Source organism: Trichomycterus rosablanca, chromosome 18 (genome assembly GCF_030014385.1).
Source record: "Trichomycterus rosablanca isolate fTriRos1 chromosome 18, fTriRos1.hap1, whole genome shotgun sequence".
NCBI classification, from domain to species: domain Eukaryota; kingdom Metazoa; phylum Chordata; class Actinopteri; order Siluriformes; family Trichomycteridae; genus Trichomycterus; species Trichomycterus rosablanca.
The window spans coordinates 25,608,623-25,633,981 of record NC_086005.1 but is presented as its reverse complement, the minus strand read 5'-3'; the positions used below and the strand labels follow the sequence as shown (position 1 = coordinate 25,633,981).

The 25,359-nt window shown below is 38.5% G+C and overlaps 1 protein-coding gene across 1 annotated transcript in view; it reads left to right on the top strand.

Annotated features, from left to right (window-relative positions):
* pknox2 (pbx/knotted 1 homeobox 2) overlaps positions 1-15,994 on the top strand; it is a 70,729-nt gene extending 54,735 nt beyond the window's left edge. The window contains exons 9-17 of the mRNA XM_063013792.1: positions 1,565-1,684; positions 1,894-1,970; positions 3,501-3,679; positions 4,652-4,893; positions 9,747-9,930; positions 12,509-12,651; positions 12,947-13,161; positions 14,370-15,103; positions 15,705-15,994. Coding sequence (XP_062869862.1) covers positions 1,565-1,684; positions 1,894-1,970; positions 3,501-3,679; positions 4,652-4,893; positions 9,747-9,930; positions 12,509-12,651; positions 12,947-13,161; positions 14,370-15,103; positions 15,705-15,760 — 1,950 coding nt within the window. The 3' untranslated portion in view covers positions 15,761-15,994. The remainder of the gene's footprint in view (positions 1-1,564; positions 1,685-1,893; positions 1,971-3,500; positions 3,680-4,651; positions 4,894-9,746; positions 9,931-12,508; positions 12,652-12,946; positions 13,162-14,369; positions 15,104-15,704) is intronic.
* Positions 15,995-25,359: the final 9,365 nt, after the last annotated feature.

The following is a 25,359-nucleotide window of genomic DNA, read 5'->3' as shown; positions in this document are numbered from 1 at the left end:
TCATTCCTTACATGTGAAGTGGAACAGCTTGAATATTTTTTATTCATTTATTTATCACATGTGCTGGATTATTCATTTAAAATGGCTTTGAAATCATTTTAAAAACCTCAGAATGGCCGTGGACTTTATCTAGGGCAAAAATTGCATTATGATATTTAACTTAATGAAATATTTCCAGTCTGTGTACTTAAACATGTGACTGCGAGAGCTTTACAGTGGATTCTTGCATACACACACGTCCGTTTCCTCTCTGATCTTGTGTGAGTGTGTGTATTGTCCGTGCTGTTCCGCCGGTCTGAATGTGCTGGTATGGTGGCACCGATGTGAGTTTGATTAAAAGGAGCGCAGATTTGCAGTGGCGCTCTTTTGTGATGAGAGGCCTCCCTAAACGCTTGCTCCCTTCTCGCCTTTAATTTTAGGTATCATTACTTCGATTGCGTTGCTATGGCGACCGAGGGCATTCATGCCCCTGCCAAAGGAAAAGCGAGTGGCGACTCTTTGTTGCCGTGGCAACAACCATCCCTCCATCCTTCCGGCTCTCTTCCTTGTCTCTCAAGTTATCTGTGTTTTTTTCTTTTTTTTTTTTTTTTTTACCTTACATTCACTTTTTCAGATCTTGTTACCTTGCTCTTTTCCCTAACGCTCTCCTTCTCCTAGCTTCCAATTTTGGCTGCCATTTCTCTCATTTCACCCCATCTGCCCAGAGTTTTTATAGTGAGGTTCTTTTTTAAAAGAAGAAAAACATATTTTGCTATTCCCATGATCCTGTAATTCTGAGTCTTCATGCCGCTATATATTAAGGTTAAAAGCAGCTGCTAGTGTGTATTGCCAGTTCACAAAGTGTTCTGTTTACAGGAAATAACGTGTCCAACCCAAACCCAGACTACTGAATCTCCTACACCATACTTTACAGTTGGGAACAATGCTTTAGTTTGACTACCAATCCCAGATTTGTTAATAGTGCCAAAGTTTAATTTTGCTAATAATTTAGATCATGTTTTATATTTATTTCTTGCTTGTTGGCATTTATTCACAGCGGTAAAAATGCTTGGCACTGGATATGGATATCGAATATTAGGTTGGTGTGTGGCTGCTTGAGTATGAAAATCGAATCCGGACTAACAGTGCTGATGTTGCTGCCAGAAGTTGCCAGAAGTTAACGTAGGCAGCTCTAACAGGGCACAGATTTGCATCTTGGTGTTTTTATATTGAACTCTTTCACACAATTCACTCTACTGTCAGTAGTTGTCTATAAACATTGCAAGGCCTGATTTCATGCACTTGTTAGCAGTGACTAAATAAGCTGATAATAATAACAATAATTATAAGATTATTATATAATTATAAGAAATGGTGTCCATATACATTTGGCCAGATAATTATTTATACACATTAAGAGGAGGCCTAGAAAAGACAAAATTTTAGTGCAAGCAATACACTTGTTTAATCACACTAACATACATGCAGTTTATAGTAACCAATCCACCTACTGGCATGGTTTCATTGGATTAAATACATGGATTAAATCTCTTCATTCTCTTTCTTGTTTTTTCTGTGATCTTAGGTAAACTTGGACCTTTCATCCCTTTTGGACAGCGACGACAAGAAGTCGAAGAACAAAAGGGGCGTCCTTCCAAAACACGCCACCAACATCATGCGCTCCTGGCTGTTCCAGCACCTCATGGTAAGATATTTTTTTCCTTCCTTACCTTTAAATATTTTTGTTTGTAAAATAAATGCAAAGAACTCATCATTTTGTGTCTTGACTAAATGCATTTTTTATGTTTTTCCAAATAAATAAGGTGCAGATTTTTTTTCTATTTTGATCTATTAGATGTACTTAATAAAAGTAAATGGTTGACAGTTAAATTGCCATGTTTGTATTTTTTATAGCATCCATATCCCACAGAAGATGAGAAAAGACAGATTGCTACACAAACAAACCTTACCTTATTACAAGTGAACAACTGGTAAGATACTACGAGCAAATTCTAATATAACATTTTACATTTTCTCAAGCCCCTTCCACATTTCACAATTTACCAAGTAGGTAAAGTTGGTTGGTAATAAAATTCCCAATAAACAGACACAGCAATCTACTGTTCAAGATCTAGCTCTGTACCTGTACAGTAATGTTACATGTACATGTAGAGTAATATCTCGATTTAAATTGCAAAGACGTGGCCTGGAGCTAAGGTCACTGTGGGACAGAACATGAATCTCTGATGCACAAGTGTCCAGTAAGACTAAAAAAAAAAAACAATCAAACCTTCCAGACTTCCAAAAGATGACCTGGACAACATATATCATCTGTCTTCAAGGACAACATCAGGACATAACAGACATAACTGACAGGGAACCAGAGGAGCTTCAGGTGGATCTCAAAGAGATCATCAAAAAGACTCCGAGAAAAACCTGGGGAGAAGGATAACGAGAAGAAATCAAATTGGATGACCAATGATACAGTGAAGGTTTCCAAAAAGAAATTAGAGGCCAAACTCAAGATGTATAGAAATCTTTAAAGGAATTCAAACCATGAATTCCAGAGAGCCACAAGGAAGGACAAGGACCATTAACAACAACATCTGTAAAGACTACGGGATGCTACGGGATGTCCTTGGACGACTGACCAAACAAAGATTAAACAACAATGGAAGGAATAGACAGAAGATCTCTACAAGCAAGACATCAGTTGCCAAGACAAGAGTTATCACATAAACAAGATTTATTTTTTATTTTTTAAACAAAATGCAAATCCTTCGTACAAATGAGCTCTGTGTGCAGTACACTGCACCCATTATTTTACTGAATTACCAGTGCTTGGCTCTCTGTAAATTTATCACTGGACCACCAACCACCAACATTCCTTGATGTTCTGGAGAAATGGAGGACGTTTATATATCCATACGGTTGCCAGAAATCAGAATTGACTCAACAACACTTCTTTAATGGCAATCCTTTCAGACACAGAGCTCATAGTACAACATGAGATAAAAATTTCAACGTTACATTTTAAATATGTAATTTATTATATTCTTCTTTGTCATGTAAAACTGATTTAAAATAGGAGGAATGTCTGTCGATTTAAATATTTGAGATGGCCTGTCTATAGTCAAGTAAGGAGTCGTTATAAGGAATCATTTGAGTGAACCAGTCGTGAATCACTTTAATAATAAGGTATTAAGCAGACTAAAGAAACTTAAGCATTTGTAATTTGAACTGTACAAATCTATTAAATGTGACATCGTTATATGTTATGTGTGTACTGGGTTGGTAGTGTGCAAAATGATTCTGACCAGTACATTCCTGTGTGGAGCTGGCATGTGTGAATTGTAACCTGTGACAGGTAACCTGGTATTGATATGGCATTTAGGTATGAAAGGGACTTACTGTTCTGTTTTGTTCTCCACAGCATTATGTGGCATTATTTCGCCATCTAGTGTTCAGAAACGTGATATGACAAATTTTCTCTATTTCTGTCTTTTTCTTTATTTAAATAGGTTCATAAATGCTCGTAGGCGTATCCTGCAGCCCATGCTTGATGCCAGTAATCCTGATCCTGCCCCTAAAACCAAGAAGATGAAGTCACAGCACAGACCAACACAGCGTTTCTGGCCCGACTCCATCGTGGCAGGAGTGTTGCAGGGCCATGGACCTCTCAGTGGCACCAACTCAGATGGTCAGTCCCTTAAACTCTGGGCATCCTACTCATGCTTTAGATCTTACAAACATCTAATTTGTTGAATTAATTACAGTAATCCAGCGTCAGACAGGGTTTAGTAAAGATTTACCTTGAAAATGTGTACTAAAATTAGGTGAGAGCATTGAGAAGGAACTTCAATTTGCTCAGAATTTTTAAAAAATCTGTCCAACTCAGATGGTTAGTCCCTTAAACTCTGGGCTTCCTAATCATACTTTAGATCCCACAGACATCTAGTCTGTTGTACTAATTACAACAGAAAGGGTTTAGTAAACATTTAGTTTGAAAATGTGTCCTAAAATTAGACAATAGTGACAATAGCATTAAAAAGGAAGTTTATTTTGCTCTGATTTTTATTTTAGTAGTTAGAAGTAACTAGAAATTCTGAATAGTTGGTTGTGCTACAAACAAAATCTATATGGACACCTGACCATGAGCCTTTTGGACATCCTCATCCAAAACCATACACACTCATTCCCAAGTCTTTAAAGGTCTTGCTTTCTATGCTGGATTAGGAACAGGCCTTCCAAAAATGCTGCCACAAAATTAAAAGCATGTACATTCATATAATTATATATAATTTAATACACTTATTAGCAACTGGGTGTGGCTGAAACTCAATAATGGGAATAAGGGTTGTCCACACATTTTCGGCCTTGTAATGTACAAACCGCTGGAAAAAGAAAAATCAGAAAAAGTTGGGACATTTTTTAAAATTGAGAGTCTGTTATTGCTTTATTCTCTTGAAGCCTTAACTGAACAAAATACAAAGAAATGACTTTTAATATTCTGCCTGACCAACTTGATTGTAATTTGTAAATATAAACAAATTTTTAATGTGATTCCTGCACCACATACATAAATTAAGCCATATAATATAATAAATCCATATTATAACCTTTATATATATATATATATATATATATATATATATATCTGTGTGTCTGTTAGGCTCGCTGGGCATGGACGGCCTACAGCCGCTCTCCTCTGACTCGGCCACGCTGGCAATGCAGCAGGCTATGCTGGCAGGAGCCGACGACTCCATGGACGGAACGGAGGACGAAGACGAGGAGGAAGAAGAGGACGAAGGAATGGAGGAGGAAGAGGAAGAAGATGAAGAGGAAGAAACTGATGAAGGGAGGCATCTATCCAGCAGGAGAGACCTGCACCTCGATCACGATGGGGCTCTCGAGTAGACGGCAACGTCGTGGGCGCAGGATATGACTAAACTGACACAGACTCATCTCCTTGGCGACTTATTTAAACCTTGCTCTAGAGATTTCCACTGGACACTGAAGTGCTTTGGAATGAAGCAGGGACACTTGAAATACAAATACTGAGCTGTGAATGAGGACGAGGACAGAATTTAACCTTCATTTTTAAGATCTTAATAAATGCACCCACATTAACCAATAAATAATTAAATCCTGGGAGCTTAAAGAGAAACTTTAATTATATTTTCAAATAGGTCTGCTTACAGTCCATCCTGATACATTCACACTTACATCTGGTTGCATATTTTTGATTTGTAGATGAAATTCCTGGCATCATTTTAGTTTTTACATGGAGTCTCATAACAGAAACAGTTATCAGCAGCTTTTTCAAGTGATTTTCTTGGCATGATTTTTAAGGTTTGATACTTTTCTAGCTACGGTATTCAACATTAATGCCCTGATTTACTAAGAGGACTAGTTTGCATGCAGTAAGCGTGTGTACTGCGGGTTATTTACCATGGGTGGTTTCCTAAAAGCCATAGGGAGTTTAATTCTTAAAAAGATTACCTCACATTAATTTTTTAATAATCTAGTTAGACACTGGGAAAATAATTAAGTAAAATATAAAACCCACATTATTATTATTTTATTTTATTTTTTTCTAGATAGTAATTACCAATAATTACTCATTAGAAAAGGTACAGATAAGACTAAACTGAGACACACTGCTTGTGTAATGTCTATAAAATATAAAAGCAACTCAGTTGTGTGGGTTGAAAATCTATTCTGTTACTCTAGACTGGAAAATTTGCTGTAATGATGAAATTCGAAACATCTGTGGATGATACGTAGCTGAAAGCAAACACAAAATTAACTACAGAAAGATTTGATGACTCGGCAGTGCTAAACAAGTAATATATACAATACGGCCAAAAGTAAGTGGACACATAACCATGAGCTTGTGAGACATCCGACTCCAAAACCGTGGACATAAGTATAGTGTCAGCCCCCACTTTGGTGAGCCATACCTACATACGTCCAGGTAAAAATCCCTGTTTTAAAGTACAGAATAGCAAACTTGTCTCTGGTTAATGCAGTTGTAAAATATGAAAAATATAGGTCCCGATATTAACAGCTGAGACAGTAAAGTGACTTAATGCAGATTAAAGTCTGTGGGTATGACCAGTGCAATTATAAAAAGTAGTGCAAATTGAGCTTATAGACAGGTTAAAGTGATGAACGTTCAGGTTTTATTTTTTTGATGCAGCGGTGGACTGTGTTACGTGACAATGTTTTTTCAAAGTACTTCCTAGACTATGTCTTATATTTATTTGAGTAGCATAATGGTTTCTTTTGCAATACCATCTGAGCCAAGGACACAGATATTCATGACTGTTTTTTTGGTTGCCCTATATGGATCAAAATTTCTCCAGATACCCTAAATGCTTTCACAATATTATGTGCAGTAGATGGTATATTGATACACCTACAATATATGCATATCTTAAGAATGGATTGCTGAGAATGTTATTTTAGAAATTAATGAGAATTCTCTACAAAGTTTGCCACGTTCAGGATCCTCCTTTTATACCCAATCTTGAGAACATGGGACTAATTTAGCTGCTTATTGTGAAATGTTTTAAAACTGTGTAATTTTCACTCACATTTTGCCCTGTCTCAACTTTATTAAGAGTGTTGCAGGTATTAAAGGTAAAATTTATTTATATTTACAAAATATAATCAATGTGCTCAGCCAAAACAATCATTTCTTTGCACAGGCTCAAGAATTTAACAAAATGTCCAAACTTTACTAGATATGGGGGTTGTAGAAATGCTTAAATTACATATTGTTCAAAGAACAATCCACAAAACAAGAGAAATAGCTGTTGGTAGATTATCATGCAATCGATGCAGGTTGTATCAAGCTTGCATGTGTTAGACACAAAATCTTAGTAAATCAAGGCCTAATGTTGAAAGGATTAAATAAAACATTATAAAAGACCTGATGGCACTAAGCACACTTCTTAGACTTTAATGCATTTGAATAGTTGCTTGATATTTATGTTTTAGGTTTTCGATCATTGCACTTGACAGGATTCTCATTTGCCTGGAATTGATGCAATGTAAAGACTTTCATCTGATAAACTTCTGCTCATAACAAAGGTAGCATGAATGAGTTTCAACATGTCAACATTAATAAAAACAATCCGGTGGGTCTTTTCAGCCGTTAGACTTCTCTAATATGTTTACTGAAGAAATCCTGCAGGAACTAAGACAGTTTTACAGAGCATTTCAGTTTTTGGGAAGCCTTGTTGTATTTTCTGTAAAGGACAGAAACTGTGAATATGTTCTCGAAACAAACGGAGCCGTTCCGTTCTGATGTGATGTCTAGAGCTGAGCGAAGCTGTTCTTGATCGTTATTGGACTTGGTCTTGTGAAGTATATGTTTCTCATAATCCTCTTCTTGGTCGTTTTTTTAAATGGTTCTTCCAGAGCAAGTAATGATAGGGGAGATTTTTATTTTGTTTGTACACATTGTTGTCATAATCTATTGTGTTTCAATAGACCATTTTTGATAATTAAAAGAGATGATTTTAGTGGATGCAGAGTGTCGTTATCTTATTCTAATAAATTATTACAACATCTGTATCTTACAACTACATATCACCAGTGTTGGACAGAAGGGTTATAACATGTAGTGACTCTGTTCGGTACTTTATCAGAAATTATTTGGTTACTATTTTAATTTAATTGTCATTTTAGCTATATCTATAAATTTTTATAACATACAATAACACTTACTTTTTTTACTTTTACACTACTTTTTTACTGACTTTTGTGAACATCTCATAAACACTTTTCTTTCTTTGTTCTTACTTGATATGAGACTTCTGATGCCCAATAGTCTGTGGTCACCATTATCTGATTCTTGTCTTTATTCAGCACCATGCATTTTAATTGGAGACAGATTTGGACTGCAGGCAGGCCAGTCAGGCACTCACATTCTGTGTCTACAAAGCCACGCTGTTGTAATGTGTATCAAATAAAAATTGGCATCGTCTTGCTCAAATAATCATGGGCTTCACCTTGTTGGCAGCATGTCTCTCTCTAAAATCCCTAAATACTTCTCTGGATCAATGGTACCTTCACACATATGCAAGTCACCCATGCAGTGGGCACTGACGCAACCTCATACCATGTCAGTCGTTGGCTTTTGCACCTTTCGCTGATAAAAGTTGTAGGGTCCTATTCATCTTTGGCACAAATAACTTAATGTTTGAGACTGTGGACTCACAAAGTCTGACCAGACACACATTTCATCTGAAATGAGCTCAGGTACAGAGAACTTCAAGGCATTTCTGCATAGAATTAATGTAAGGCATAGAGATTCAGGTTGCATGTCGGTTTATCATGCCATGCCAGCTGAGAGCTTAAAGGTCACACACATTCATTTGTGGTTTCAACCTTTGCTCTACACAAACTGAGATTTCTTTGAATCTTTTCACAGTTTTATGGACAGTAGATGGTGAGAGACTAAATTATTTGCAAGCTTGCATTGAGAAATGTTCTTTTTTACCTGATTGGCAAATCTCTTGAAGTTTGGCACAAAGTGATGAGCCAAACTTTGGTGGATCCTCTTTTTATACCCAATTATGATTCCCTCACCTGTTAATAATTCATCTGCTTATAGTGGAATGACATAGCTTGCATATTATATAGACTTTTCACACTTATCATGCCTGTGTCCCATTTTTTTTGGAGTGTGTTGCAGAAATCAAATTCTAAATGAGTTTCTATTTACAAAATATATTCAAGTTGATCAGTGAAAACACTGAAAATCTTTTCTTTCTACTTTTGTCAGTTAAATAAAGATTTAAGAGAATTAAGAAATCACAGATTCTTTGTCCCAATTTTTTTGGAAATGGGAACTGTACATATTTACATGTAGTTGGTTGGTAAACAAATTGAATTTAATTGAGATCATAATATTATCAGTTCATATATGATTCTGTATTTTTTTTGTATTTTGCTCTATATTGTTATTTAGTTGTTAAAATCATTAGACATGTTAATAAATGTTAATATAACATTGCTGGAACAATCTTTAAAAAGTAAACCAAACTCAAACACAAAGGCCACAGTGTTCTGTACAGTTTTATACACCATTTTTAAGTCACTGAACTTGCCAAATCTCAAACCGTCTCTTAAATAAAGTGGCACCTTTCCAGATTTCTCTTGCTAGCACAGCGAACCAGCAAAGGAGAAACGGCGAGGGCAATGATAGAGGCCAGAAAAGCCACAGAGCTGGCCAGGTTTGAAGTGGATGGGTGCCCAAGGCCTGATGAGCAGGTTTGAAATTTGCAGCCCTGGTGCCTCCACCCTTTCATATTTTTCTTCTCTCTCTTTTATTTCTTCAGTAACTCTGTAATTGCTCTCTAGTTCTCTGGAGTGCTCTCTCTCTCTGCTGCTGCTCCACCAGGCTCCAAAAGTCCTGTATTCCCTTTAATTAGCACATAACCCTGTCCAGTTTATCCTCCCATTTAGTTCAACCCTCCTCCACTATTTAAAGTCCCTGCCAGCGTCCTTGCCCTGAACAGTCTCTAACCGAGGCACAACTGGAGTTTTAAGTCTTTTTTTATACTGAACACTCACTGCAACTGGAGAACTGAAGGTACTGTATTTAATCATCATGATTATTATGATTAACCAAGATTTATTCAATTATTCAAATTAATTAAATAATTTTCCAGCAATCAATGGAGCTCTTTATAGACACATATGCATAGAGTATAAACTTATTAGAAATGTATGTGTGTACTACAGTTTGAGAGATGTCAATTGCTAACACGGCTGCGCAGGCCATCCTGTCTGATGCCCTGCTTCGAGATGGTGACAAAGACAGCCGTCTTCGCAACCTAGAGCTGGAGCTGCCTTTAGACAAAGTCATCAAGTTTGTGTCAGTAGGACTTCCTGTACTGCTGGTGTCATTAGCATTTGCTCGGGAGGTCTCAGTTGGTGAGTGCCAGTTGTTTTTACCAGTGGCGCTGTGTGGTGGTAGACAAAGTAGACAAAGTTTTAACTGATTAACTAAGGATTTTACAAAAAGTGGACAGCATAAATGTGGGATAGTGTGGTCCAAGATGTAATGCTAATTTAGGCGAGTGCTAACTCAACTGCCTACTGATGACAGAGTCATTTAAAATCCAAATATTAGATTGATACTCATGTTGTAGAAATGTAACTAACTTAGAGTAAATGTTTTTAAAGCAATGTACCCACAAATGAGAAAATAAGGCATTTAAAATTTCAAAGTTCATTGGCAAAAGTAATTTATATACAGAACAGTATTAAAATAATATTATGTGGTTTGAATAAACAGATTGAATCATTTTTGTCAGCTGTTAATAATTGATTTGCTTGAGAATTTGTTTTGGGGTTTAGAAATTAAACACAACTATATTAGCAGAACTCTCTAGGCCTTCCTCCGCTTCGAAAAATCTCTCGGTTCGGTGGAGGCGGCTGACGTTGCAATCAGTTCCTCTGGAGTTGGTCTGCAATCAGCTCACACAGATGTTAATTGGCACGAGGATGATTAAGAGAGACGTGGAAAGATGACAAGGGTCTGTAATTACAGTCAGCCGGCTCGTTCCCAGTTCTGTGTTTCAGTCTAACCAGTGGATATGCTAATTAAAGCATCAGACGAGCAAAGCCACTATGGTAGAGTTAAATAAAGGCTAGTTCTTGCACCCGTGTGGCATTCTAAATGTAAACACAACTATTTAAAAGTAAAAATACAGCACATGGGTAAAGACACACTTATTTAAGCTTGTTATACATCAAATTTCTAAATTCTTGTTCGCTGATATATTTATGTATGGCTGAAAGCATCTAAAACCGTTTTCCAAATTTAATATATAGGCTAGGTTGGTCTGTATGTTGGCAACTATCTCGTAAAAAAATTCACAAACAGTTTATAGAAATTACATAAAAAACAGCAGGTTGGTAAACAGCAAACATCCAGTGAGCGGCAGTTCTGGAGCCTGAAATGCCTTGTTGATGAAAGATATTGAAGAAAAATAGCCAGGCTGTTTGAAAAGAAGACGGGGAGCCAGTAACTCGGGGAGCCACTTTTTAACAATTGTGGTGAGCAGAAAAGCATCCACTTCTGTCATCTGAGAATCTGAGAACAGGAATCTAAAGCTACAGTGGGCACCAGCATAACACAACTGGACAACTGGATGGTCAGAATTTGGCATACGCAGCATGAATCTGTGGAACAAATCTGCTGTGTGTTAACAGTTCAGGCTGATGGCGGTATGGATGTAATGGTCTCTGTTTTCTTGGCACACAATGGGCCCACACATACTACTTACGAATTGTCTAAATCTCCCAGCCTACCTAGTTGCTGGTGACCATTCGCATCTGTTTACATGGTTACAAGATGAAAGTAGACCATCTTAAAAGTACTCGCAGGGTGCAGTGGTCTTATGCGCTAGCCCACCACTCCTAAGATCTCAAGCTTTTAAGTTCGAGTCTTATGGTTTGGCATCCAAACAGACTTATTTTTAAAAATAATTATAATTAAAATAGGAGTTTAGGAGAGACACCTCTGTTTAAAGGCTCTATAAAAAGCAGGAGTTTGGCTTTTCTCAGTGGTAGTGGTAGTGACCCACCCTTCTGGACCGATGGTCTGTTTCACTGCTGGGTGTTTTTTCTTGCTGCTGTGGTTTCTGACAGTTGTGCTACAGAAATAATCTCTGTGCCAACCAGCTCTGACAACGATGATATGTTTCCTAGTTATCCAGCACCAACTAGCCCTGTGTGAAAAAGTAATTGCCTTCTTAATTATTTAGTCAACCAAATAACCACATTTAATTAACCATTGGATTCATAGAGACCAATCACACCCAAGCTAGTTCTGTTAACTCTAACCTTCTAGCAATGTGAAAAAGGCTGAATGCTAGGAAAAAGCAGCAAACTATGCTTCAATTAAAATAAATTGTAAAAGAATTAAGCTATGGAATGGTCTAAGAATAACTCCAAGGAGTCCCTGCTTATCTCAGACAAGGTCAGCATGTTCCCTTGTGTTCCCCTTAAATACAAAAATAGACAAAACTCAAGAGGTAAAAGCCCAAGGAAGTGTGACCTGTAGTTTGGAAGGTAGAAAGGCAGTTCCTTATCTTGTTGCACACTAGTATTTCATACTATTCATACTATATAAAATAGGGATATTGGCAGGCAGGAAGCATGTGTTCACTAAGAAACGTTGTAAGCACTACTGGTACAGTTCAGATGCAACAGAGACTCACTGCTGTTTCTCCCTTGTCCACCAGAGGTCTCCCGTGCCCAAATTCTGGTAAAATTTCTGGGTGTTCATCCGAACCTGTTATTTATAGTGCTATTTAAACACAGTAGGTTAGGTTTCATTACCATTGCAAAGTCTTGCTGGACCATCTGTAAGTCCTAGAGTTATTTCCAGTATGTATTGATACCATTTCAGTGACCTGAATCCTTCTTTTTTGTTTGCTTGCTTGTTTACTTCCTGTTAATGAACTTACCTGTACACAGACCAGACTTTCACACTTTCTTTCAGGCCCACAGATTAGCTGTTTTCCTCCCAGCAACTTCACATCAAAGCAGGCTGCGTATGTAGATACCTACTGCTGGGACTCCCTGATGCATTATGAGATCGACACAGATGGGAACTTTGAAGAGCGCTCACTGTGGGTACATAAGGTGAGGGTCTATTTACTAACAACACTAATCAACACAAAAAGTAGCCTTACCATAGCCACACTTCTACACACACTATATTGTGGATTTAAAAAATGTCATGTCAGTGGTATCTCAGTGGATAAGGTACTTGACTTGTAATCCGAAGGTTCCTGGTTCAAGCCCCACCACCGCCAAGTTGGCACCTTAACCCTCAATTGCTCAAATTGTATTCAAGTATAATTGTAAGTCACTTTGGATAAAAGTGTCTGCTAAATGCCAAAAATGTAAATGTAGTTTACTGTTCACTGTGTCTTAGATGTTCCCTTACTCCCTGATGATCATGGCGATGATGATGTACCTTCCCGCTCTAATCTGGCGCTTTCTGGCCATGCCGACCCTTGGCTCGGACCTGCTCTTTATCATCGACGAGCTGGACAAGTCTTACAATCGTTCGGTACGTTTGGCTCAGAGCATCCTGGAGCTTAAACAGAACTCAGACAACCTGCAGACGTTTCAGACAGAGCTGCAAAGGTGAGAAAAGCAGAAAAACGTGTCTGCTTTGTTCTTTTTAATGGAAAAATATTTATGGAACTTTAAAATGTAAAACAGAACATAGTGTCATATCAGGAAGAACTGTCAAGAGTAAAATGACCACACCTAAAATGTAACTGTAGTATTTGTGGCTTTGTGAAACACTATATAGAAGTGTATAAAGCACAGACGAGTTTTTGAAAAAAAAACCATTTTAAACATAGTGTACAAGTACTGGCCATTTTAAGACACACCTAGCTTGGAAGTGCAGCTTGTAGGTGTACACTTGGAGACTGTAGCTATTATTTCCTAAAAACCTCAGTTAGCCTGTCATCAGTGCTTATTTCCTGACCACAGGGTGCTGTTGGCTTGATATTTTTAGTTGCCTGTGGTTGATGCAGTTTTACAAGCTCCACACACAGAACCGTAGCACTAGCATGCTGGTACCACTGCTGGTCTGTTTTACATGATGTGTTTGTGTTTTTACTTCCATTTTATTCCTAAACTGTTGTTTTTTTACAGTGTTTGCTAGTTTTTATCATTTTTGGGGGCCAAGCATAACCCATAACTGTGACATGATTTAGATGGATGGATGGATGGATGGATGGATGAATGGATGGATGACTTGCTTAACAAGTCAGTGGCAATCTCAGCTGTTCTATTAACTGGGCACCCGTTAGGCACAACTGGTTGTGTTAAAGGTGGTGACTAAAACAGTTCCTCATTTCTGCTGAAAATGCAACCTGTGCTGGCTGGTTGAGGTGCCTACACAAGGGTTTGGAGGAGACGTTGCCTCTTGCGGGTAAAAACTGCATTCATGTCAGCCAGGATGTGTAATAGTTTGAGGATTGTTTCAGCCTACCTTCTCTTAAACATGCCAAATTGTTTTGTTGAGTACCCAGTCAAGCTGGTGAATCAGGTGAGCTCGAATATTAGATTGCTGCCCCAAAGTGTTATCTCTACTAGCGTTATCTCTATTAGTGTTGTAACACAACTTGTAGTTGTAGCCTAGTGGGTAAGGTACTGGAATAGTAATCGAAAGGTTGCTGGTTCAAGCCCCACCACTGCCAGGTTGCCACTGTTGAGCCCTTGAGCAAGGCCCTTAACCCTCAATTGCCTAGACAATATACTGTCACAGTACTGTAAGTCGCTTTGATAAAATAGCGACATTTGATGTAAATGTAATGTAGATAATTTTCTGTTTGCAGAGCCAAGAGGAAGCGTTACTTTGAGTACCCCCTGCTGGAGAGATACATGCAATGCAAGCACAGCGCCTACTTCCTGATCAGCATGCTGTTCCTGCGTGGCTTCCTCCTGCTTACCTTCATGACGGCCGCCTGTCTCTATCTGGTCTACTTTCACCTGTCGGCTTTTTTGCAGGACGAGTTCAGCTGCTTCGTGCGCACCGGACTCCTCCGAGACCAGACCTGGGTGCCCGAGCTGGTTCAGTGCAAGATCAGTGGCCTGCTCGTGTTCCAGGTCATTAGCATAGCTAACGGAGCAGTTTATGTATTGCTGGGTCCTATCGTCCTCTTTAGCATTCTGCGCCTCTTCTGCTGGGATACCGGCTTCCTCTCACTGTACGAGGTGCTGCCTGCCCTGGGTCTTATTAGCGGGAAGAAACTAGGCTGCCCGCTGAATGACCTGAATGTGCTTCTCCTCTTCCTGAGGGCTAACGTGGCCCAGTTGCAGTCCTACAGTCGACTCAGGGCCCTGTGTTCACTAGCGCCACCTGAAGTGCAGAGGGGTAAAACCATGCTGACCGAGGAGCAGGTCGAGGAGGCTGCCGAGGCTGCTGAAGAGTTAGAGGAGGAGATGAGGGAGGCCAGAGAGGAGGGCAAACACAACCTTGTGGACATCATGACTGTACTTGGGGCAACCAGGGGAAACATCAAGAACTGCCCTGAACAGCGACCTCTGGTGGAGGAGAACATGACATGTGGTACAGTTAGTCTCATCTATCTCCTCAAGTGCTTCTTGATAGTGGGAATAGTTGTGTACATCATTTGGGATGTTCAAAAAATAATCAAGTGATCGCACATCCGTCGTAAATCAGCAGTGAAAAATACTAGAAAGCAGTGGTTTCCATTTTTTTTCTTTTGGAATTGAGTAATTGAGCAATTTGTACATAATGACAAATTGTAAGCATTATTTGAACACAAGATTAATCTGTGTAGATGAGACATGAGCAGAATTACTAATAAAACAAAGTGTCTTGTTTGCAAGTTGACTGAGACAGGCTTAAGCCAATATGTTGGTCATGGTATGACTGATTAGTGGCCTTCACAGAGCCCTGACCTTAACCTGATTAAATACATTTGGGATTATTTTCAGCCACAAGAGGTTCCATAGTAATGCTTAGGTTTTAAGATAGACCGTCTTACACCCTAATGGTGGCCTTGTGGCCATAGAATGTAATTAAAGACTAAATTGGAATTAAACAACATCAGGTTTTATTATATGAAATAAAAATTCTAAAGGAGGCTTAAAACAGTCTAAAAAATAAATCTATACCCCTAACAGCCCTCTTTGTCTTTTTACAGAACGTAACCACCAGGGCTACCATGAGCTGGAGGAGACTACCTCATGTTTTTGCTAAACCTCCACAAATGGACTGAACCGTCGGTATGAGGGGCTTGAAAAAGGGGAAGCATCAACTTGATTAAAAAACACCTTATTTGATACAGTATTTTTAAATTCAGCAATCTGTTTCTGTGATTTAGAATACTTTGAATCATAATGACTAAAATACCCCAGAAATATCCAGTTAAGCCCTCCGAAAGCCTCCATTAGAATTTACTGCTTGAATATGTTTGAACTGATTGTTTATACTTGCTTGGTTAATATACTTGATAAAATATACTTTTGAGTTACACTTTCATTTTGTAATTCCAAAATAAACTTTATACATCTTTGTAAATTATGTTTAGCAGAGTGTTTTTTTTGCACGACACAAACTTGAATGAAACTGAATGAAATTGTCTATTAGCTTTGTATTATTGTGCAGCCCAACCATAAACAGACATCAGTAATCCATATTAAACACTAGGACAGTCAAAAACTGTTTTAGCAACTGACAAACGGTGCTGTTGAGCTTATTTATTACTCACAATTAAAATCAATTCCTGGCATCTGCCAAGCTGTCAGATTGACACAATCACTCAGGTCACTGAGACAAAGACGTATAGAACGACCCTGAGGGTTTGATTTTTCATACCCAGATTTATTCTGTTTTGATAATGATAAAACATATTTGTATATCATATTTGTATGTATTGGAAAATACAACCAGATTACATTTCCTCAGGGGGGTAAGTTTAATTATTTTGTGTGTGGCTTAAAATGAAGAATTGATATAACATGTATAATCCAGCATAACAAAATCTAGTGCTGGGAATGTTATTTGCTATAAAGTGCTGCTTTTTGGTCCTTTATGCACAAATTTCTCTGGATTTTATGATTTTTTTAATAATGTTAAGCTCTGTAGATGGTAAGGTTGTTAAACCGGTTGCTTACAAGTGTTTTTGCAAACTGTCAAACTTAAACACACTATATCTGTCTGTCTGTCTGTCTGTCTGTCTGTCTGTCTGTCTGTCTGTCTGTCTGTCTGTCTGTCTGTCTGTCTGTCTCTCTCTCTCTCTCTCTCTCTCTCTCTCTCTCTATATATATATATATATTCATTCATATTTTTAAAGAAGTAAAGAACACGTATGTATGTATGTATGTATGAATGAATGAATGAATGAAAGGTTGATTAGGTGGATTCAGGGGTGGGGCCAGGGGGCATATGCCCCAGTCGAAATCTGACTGGTACCTGAAGTGCCCCTGTAATGTCACGTTTTCCTTTAGACATCAATTTGTAAACGTCACATTCATTTGATTTCACCGTAAGATCCATAGATCCACTTTTAACGCGTTTTGCACACACACACACACACACACACACACACACACACACACTCACACAAAATCGAGGTGCCACCAGGCCCATGTGAGTGATCAACAACACGGTTTTTAACCACACGAGTTTCCTGGTAAGTCACGATTTAACACATTACTCACGTTTGAATGAACGTTTACCTGCTGTGGCTGAACTTACAGTACTAGTCTAACGTTACACTACTAGTTATAAACCAATCGGTTTATATTAGAGGGAAAGATCCACATTATTATTCTGATGTATTGTTTTGTATTGTATTTGGAGATAAATGGACAGTAAAGTGAAATTGCTTTCTTCAGCTCTGTGTGTTGTCGACCGTTTGTGCTGCTTAGACTTCTTGCTTGAACTTAAAGAGACTTTAATCAACTGTTCATAAAGTACATTTACTTAAACGTATTGATGTATTGTTTCATTAAATTAGATCGTAAGGGCACAATGTTAACTGCAAAAAGTGAAGTAAAGCTCTTAAATCTGGAAAGATAAAATGTAATGATGTTATTCACAGTGGACATTTTCGACATCATACACCCATACACTACATTTTCTAATTTCTGGGGTGGGGTGGGGTGGGGGTGGAGTAGTAATTTTTCAAATTTTTGTTTTGTTTTTGCTGTATTGATTATTAGACAGTTGGAGGATCTATTACTGTATCTGTTACAATTTGATCGATTAAAAGCAGTTGAAGTACGACCACATGAGGGCAGGATTGAGTTTCATATGAATTGAAGTGCACTGCAAACATGATTCCATCTGATTCTGCAGGATATAAAACAGAAAATAGAAATAGCTCTTTGTATTTCATTGTAAAGTACTTATGTTTATATGTATATTTCATGTGGAACCATTAAACAAATGGGAAAAGTTTTATATTATATTGGAATACTTATAGATGTGTTTAGAGTATTTTTGCCCTGTGCCCACTGGTGGAACCACCCTCACCCTGACCAGGATAAAGTGATTGATGAAAATTAAAAAATGCCTCTTGATGTCCAGACAAGCTGTAGCATCTTCTAGGTTTTCAGGTTTAATCTTACATGATCTTAGTACGCTTTTATTTGGTCTTGTATTTTTTTGTCCTTCTGTAAAAAGTTTAATGACGAAGATGTGGTTTATGCAGCCTAATGATGCTTTAGCTGGCAAGGCTGGTGCTGGACAGTTGTGGTTTCAGTATGTTTGCAGACTCCACTGTTTTCTACTTTACCCAGGTTTAATTTTGGGTGCGTAGTTAGTGCTTAGTTTGCTTAGAATTGTGGAATCTACAAATGCATGCTTTGTGCAGTGCACATAACAATGTAAAACAATGTATATTATTGCTCCTACTGTATATATTTATACCTATTAATGATATGTTTATCTTTTTTTCTATATGTATGCTAATATATCTGTATATATTATTTATAAGCATAGATAAACTGCTGCTCCTATTAGTATTATTATGCAAGATGGACAATTTGCACATACGTTTTTTGCATATTGTATATATGCATATCGTACCGTCACTACACCTTATACTTACTCTATTTGTATTTGTATTAGCTTCTCTTCTTTTACTTGTTAAACTACTGAAGGCCAGTCATTTCCCTCGGGATAAATAAAGTATCTGTCTGTCTGTCCATCCATTCATCCATCCATCCATCCATCCATCTATCTGTCCAACCACTCTAATAGGATTATATTTTGGTTCTTTAGACTTGTAGGGTCATTTTATTGTATTTTTATTTGGGTGGGAAGTGGTGGTTTGGTTTTGGTCTCTGTGGGGTGCAAGGTCGAGTAAAAGTCTAGTAAACAAAGCAGCTTGTGGCACAGCATTAATTTCCACTGGATCTCTATCTGGCCAATGTGTGTTTGTATGATTGGTGAGAAATGCATGCATTCAAGGAGTGAAGAAAGGTACAAAAAGGGTTTGTAAAAATAGCAACCAGGGTGTCATGAAAATGACCTTAGCTTTAATTTGTTATAAGATTGTCTATTAATACAATGCCACATTATAAACCGCTTGATTCAAACACAGTAATTTAGCCTGTTATCCATTTAATATATAACTCAAAACACTTAAATTCAAACTATTCTCATCTGTGTTTTGTGGGGCCAGTTGCTGATTTTAAACTCTAGGTTTTTTTTGTTTGTTTTTTTGTTTTCTCCACTGTCACAGCAGGAGCTCCAGCAGCAGGAGTGTTAAAATAGGAAATGGCAGCCAGTTATTTCCCTCCATTTCTCATTTGTTCCTTTGTATCTGACTGCAAAGTGCAGAGCTCGGGCCGAGCATTGTGGGGGTACTCTCAGTACTGTCCAATTGAGATTGATGTGTGCTTTGAGGAATGCTTAGAGGAATGTGGAATAATGGGCCAGTGTGATGGATGTGGTGCTTGTTGTGTGAGGCTTGGATCCTTTTTACTTTGGCCCAACGTGTCTATGGTAATGGGTTCCTAATCCTGAACAGAGGGAGCTGGCAGAGGCCCGCGTTGGGCACCACTGCTGGCTGGGAGACATTGATCACACCTGCTAAATTTTACACCCCACACCTAAAATGAAAGGTGAAAACTATCTGTGATGTAGCACGACCCAAATAACTGCACCCTCTCAGCATTTATGACATGATTGATACCGCATGTCTTGGTTTTAAGAAGCCTTCATATGAAGACAGATGTCCAAATTAAAAATAGGTGTCTTTCTCAAAAGCATTCACCCAAGCCCCACTTTTAGATGAAAGCACCACAGATGGGATGGCCTCTTTTTATCTTAAAATGCATCCTCTCAAAGTAAAGTGGAAGTAAAATGCTAGTTTGGCTCACTGTTAACACAAAAACGCTTTTGACGTCAAAATGCATTAGCCAGGGATGGTAGCTTCACAGCCGTGGTGTGTGTGTGTTATCTGAAAGGTGTGATGTCAGGAGACACTGACCTTGCAGTCAGTCAACAAGAGTGAAGTGAAATAGAATGACAGTCTGTTTATAGCCATGCACAGGTTGAAGATGCTCTCTGCTCATTTTGCACTCAGTCATTCGTGCATGCAGGTGTGTGTTTGGCTCTGATAATATCACATGAACAGGAGGGTTGCTTTTTGTGTGAGAACAGGTTGACAGAGGGGCAAAACTGTGATTTGTGGCTAAAAATGTAAATATCAAAAATTGTTTAATGCTTGTTGGTGCTAAGCTATTAATATTTGTGTACAGTAATTACATTTTTGAACTAAAAACACTCGAGTGATGAATGGCATGGTAGACTTGGTATTCCAACTGCGAGGGGTCTTCAAAGGGTTTCCGCACTTTTATATTTCGGTTGGAAACAGTGAGGGTGGGAGGAGTAGTAATCGGTCGTGTCTGAGAGACGCTTATAGTCCGGATTTAGCTCCATCTGACCCTCAAAAAAGGTTTAAGGGGAAGAAGATTTTAATGTGATGTTAAAGCACCAAACCAAACAATATTTGCTGATGACATTAAACAGTTGGTACAACGCTGGAAAAAATGCATCGGAAGGTGACTGTAGAGAAGAAATGTAATTTGTTTTTGAAATTCTTAATAAATAGAGTTAAAAATAAAGTGCACTTTTTGAAGAACCCTCGTACATCTGCAGTTCAGGTTTAAGTTTGACTCTATCTATTTAAAAGTGGAACAGAATGAATATCCAATCATCTGATGCCAAAAGTAAATGTGTCCAGGTACAGCTGTGAGCATTATTTACATTGATGGGTGGCACAGTGGCTCGGTGGGTAGCACTGTCACCTCACAGCAAGAATATACTGGGTTCGATTCCCAGGTGGAGAATCTGGGTCCTTTCTGTGTGGAGTTTGCATGTTCTCCCAGTGTCTGCGTGGGTTTCCTCCAGGAGCTTCGGTTTCCACCCACAGTCCAAAGACGTGCAGATGAGGTGAATTGGAGATAACTGATGAATCTTGTGTAACCAGTAACTACCTGTTCTGTCATGAATGTAACCAAAGTGTAAAAACATGTTAAAGTTAAAAGTTAAAATTTTAATTAATAAATTTACATTGATGCTATTTAACAGACACTTTTATCCAAAATGACACAATACAGTGCAAACAGCTGAGGGTTAAGGGTCTTACTCAAGGGCACAACAGTGGCATTAATGTCTTTTAAAGCAATGCAGTCAGTCAATGATTGTTTTTGATGGCTGTGTTCCCCTGATGCCATTATCTCCCATTTGTTGAGTCCAAGTTCCATTTGTTACAATGGTTTCTGAGCAGCATTAATGGCTGTTTGTGTACGTGATGTGTGTCCGTTTCAGACACTGTAGCACATGATTTCCATATATCTTGGGTTTCCTTAAAGATGAGTCAAGGTAGCACCCATCTGTATGTTAGGCATTAATGCTACACGGCAATACAAAGCTCCAGCGTCAACACGCTGTACATTGGTGTAATTTATTTATGTATGTATTTTTATTTATTTATTTAAACCTGGCTGATGGCTTCAGGTCAGACATATACTATAAGTTTTGATATTGTCCTGGGAACTCCAGCATATCAGACTGGATCAGGACTGCATTTTAACGTTTTCTATTACTGGAGTCTTAAACTGTTTACTCTTTATCAGGCCACATATATAAATATGAATTTGAGATGTGTGAGGAGCTGTAATCCTTGACTGGCCAAGCATGGCGGACTGGGTCAAACGTGTGGCGTTTGAGTTAGATAAGGTGACCCTGTCACGATGCTAGAGGCGTCGCAGCTTCATGTGAACCTCTTTCACTTCGACCTAGCAAAGCAACCCTCCAGCTGTAGTGACGTTTGCGCTCGTGAATGATCAGCGTGGTAGATAAAGCATCAGGGTTTATTAGATTAGATTGGTAAAATGTTCACGTTCATGCAATTATGTTCATTTTGATTATGAATGAACTAATAATTGACTGGGGTTGATTGTAGTGCACATCCTGGCCACCAGGTAGAAGTGTTGCATGTTGTGAAGAGCCTAGTACAAACGATCTTTATGAATTTGTTTGTTTGTCTATTAGGATTTTAACGTCATGTTTTACACTTTGGTTACATTCATGACAGGACAGGTAGTTACTCATCACACAAGGTTCATCAGTTCCCCAGGGTTTATCGAACACAGTCATGGACAATTTAGTATCTCCAATTCACCTCACTTGCACGTCTTTGTATTGTGGAAGGAAACCGGAGCACCCAGAGGAAACCCACGCAGACATGGGGAGAACATACAAACTCCACACAGAAAGGACCCGGACCACCCAACCTGGGGATCGAACCCAGGACCTTCTTGCTGTGAGGCGACAATTTTCATGAATTAAATAATTTTATAAATTAGTGAGGTTGGCCACTGGATTTAGACAAGAATCCTTGACGTGCAATTAACATTCCTATTCCTCCCAAAGTTGTTTGAATGGTTGAGGTCAGGGCACAGTGCTGGCGACTCTCCACAGCAAACCTGTCAGCTTTTATTAAGACGGGGTTATAAAGGTTCTCATTCAATTCTGTGGTTATTTTCGTGGCTATTGGTGGCACTGTGGCACAGCTGGTAAAGTAAGTCTGACAAAAATGCTTAATAAGAACAGTGGCCACAGCTTTGGAATGTTTACTTATTTGTTAGGATTTTAAGGTCATGTTTACATCTTATGTGTTGAGTTTTCATGTTCTCCTCGTGTCTGCGTGGGTTTCCTTCTCAAGCTCTGGTTTTTCTCCTACAAGAACAACGACGTCCAAGTAATCCTAGTCTTTAATCCTGTAACTACCTGTCCTGTCACAAATGTAACCGAAGTGTAAAACATGACCTTAAAATCCTAATGAATAACAATGTGAAGAGATTAAAGTACAAAGATAGGCCTTGAACAAACATTTTTATGAGACTAATTGTTTCCAGAAATACAGCGAAGAGTGGGAGTTCAGTCACCTTGGAAACAGCCGACAGCAACCTGGAGGGGATATCAAGGTCTCACAGAGAAAGCTGAAGTGATTTTTATGCCAAGTGAAAATGTCCAGAGGCCACTTTAGCATGAGTTTAGGAGAAGGCGTGCTGCTTCTGGATCACAGTGATGAAAGTCTACAGAGAAGCGATGGATTGTGATTGGAGATCAGTGTTTAGCATCTTGCGGGAGGTATTTGTAAAATGGAGCAGGAGGTTATACATTTCTCAGCCTTTAAAGGGACTCTTAGTCGATGTTAGAGATGTACTATCAGTCCTCATGGCTTGTTCTTTACAGTAGTGGGTACTCACCACAACTGCCTGAAAGCACACTTTTAATGTTATTTATAACAGTGGAGATACTTCAACCCTGAGTGACTTGGCCATAATAATCCAAGTTCAAGTCACCCAGGTCTTTATGCAGCCCTTATCTGCTTTAACCAACATGTGTATTACAAGTAGCCTAACATCCATTAATATACCACCTTTTAATATATTGTGTCATGCACAAATGTTATAAAATAACAAGACATTGAGTTATGAAATGCAAGACATTTGAGTTGCTCTTGAGTTGTATAAATTTGTACTTCAGTACAAGATGTCAAGATGTGTCATTAGATGTCCTTTTGATATGAAGCTGTATGTGTATAAATAAAAATGCTATAAATGGTTCAGTTTTCTTGATTTGATTCTCCATCAAAGGAACACAGCTGTACTATAATTTCTTTAATGTTGATCTTTACCTTCTCTTGTGTAGGTTTTGGCCTTGTAGTCTTCTGTCCCGTCTTGTTTGCTTTATTGTCAGCATTGTTGGTATAGGTTCTGATTTCAAGGGTCCTGCCCCTTGTCTTGGACTTGTACTAGTGGTATACTTTCTATTATTGGTCTTTTACTATAATTAATTAAATGATTTTGGTTACTACACGGTTGAAAAAGTCTATGGATGCTATGTCTGTCCAACCAGAGTTAATTGGACAACACATGGCATTCAAGAGCTCTGGTGGCATTTAATGATGATATTTACCTATGAGAATAAACGATGTTAATCCTGTAAGCCAAACAAAACTTGCAAACATTTATATACACACATGCTCAGATCTACCTGAGATAATCAATGGTGTAAGAGCACATTGCGCTAAAATTATTTCCGTCCTGTCTTGGGATGATTTATTAATGTGTCAACAAAACCTTAGAACAGACTAAGCTTAGAGATCAATTAATGCACTCTCCCACAGGTCAACATTACACATAATCCTTTCCTGTCTGCTCAACCTATTTAAGTGATTTTGTTTTGTATGAAGGGGATGCATTAAAAAGGATTTCTGCAGTGTCTGCTATGAGTTGTCAATAAGACTGTCAGCGTAGTGCATTGTTGTCATTTTATTATGTAAATCCAGCTTTGAACACTGGCAGGATAATAGTGCAAAATTAAAGCTAACAGCATAATGTAATTTGTTAATATTTATTAATAAAAAGCTGATAAAACACATTGTGCATGCTACAAAAAACAGGTTTATGTATTTTAAGTGTACAGCTATACAATTTTATTGTTATGTGCCTAATACCTTGATGCCAGTAGGTGTTTAGCGCCTCTGACTCCAACTCAAGTACCCCATCTGACCTAACTGTTCTGCACACAGAGTGCCGTGCTATGCCATCTGCTATGCCACCTACCTCTCATTCAGGCACCTCAACCAGACGGAGGCTAGCTTGACCTCTGTGCATTTTCAGGCTAGCGTATTCGCCCCCACGTGGCACTGGAAATCCCAGTTTGCGATTGGGCAGCGGTAGTGGGCAGTGGTACTGGACTAGTAATCAGAAGGTTGCCGGTTCAAGCGCCAAGACCCTTAGAAATGTATTCAGTTATAATTGTACGTCGCTTTGGATAAAAGCGGCTGCTAAATGCCGTAAATGTTTACCGTTTTTATAATGTAAAAAATACCTTTTAAAATATCATACTGTTTATAAAGAAACAGATATGGCTCTGTGTCTGATACACTAATACCAGGGGTAGTGGTAGGTTAATGTTTAAAGCACTGATTGAAGCCCTGCCCTCACCAAGTTGCCAAGCTAGACCCTTGACCCTCAATTGCTTGCATTGTATTTGGCCACATCTACTACCATGTTGGTATAATCAAATAAAGGGACAGTGATAGCCTAGTGGGTAGAGTTTTGGGCTATCAGTCAGAATACTGTTGGTTTAAATCTAGGCTCTGCTATGCAGCCACTGTTGGGCCCTTATGCAAGGCCCTTAATCCTGTCTTCTCCAGGGGTGCTGTATAATTGCTGACCCTACGCTCTGACCCCAGAATTTCATTGTATATGACAAATAAAGTCATTCTTCTAATTGCAATGCTGAGATTGGCTCACATACCAAAT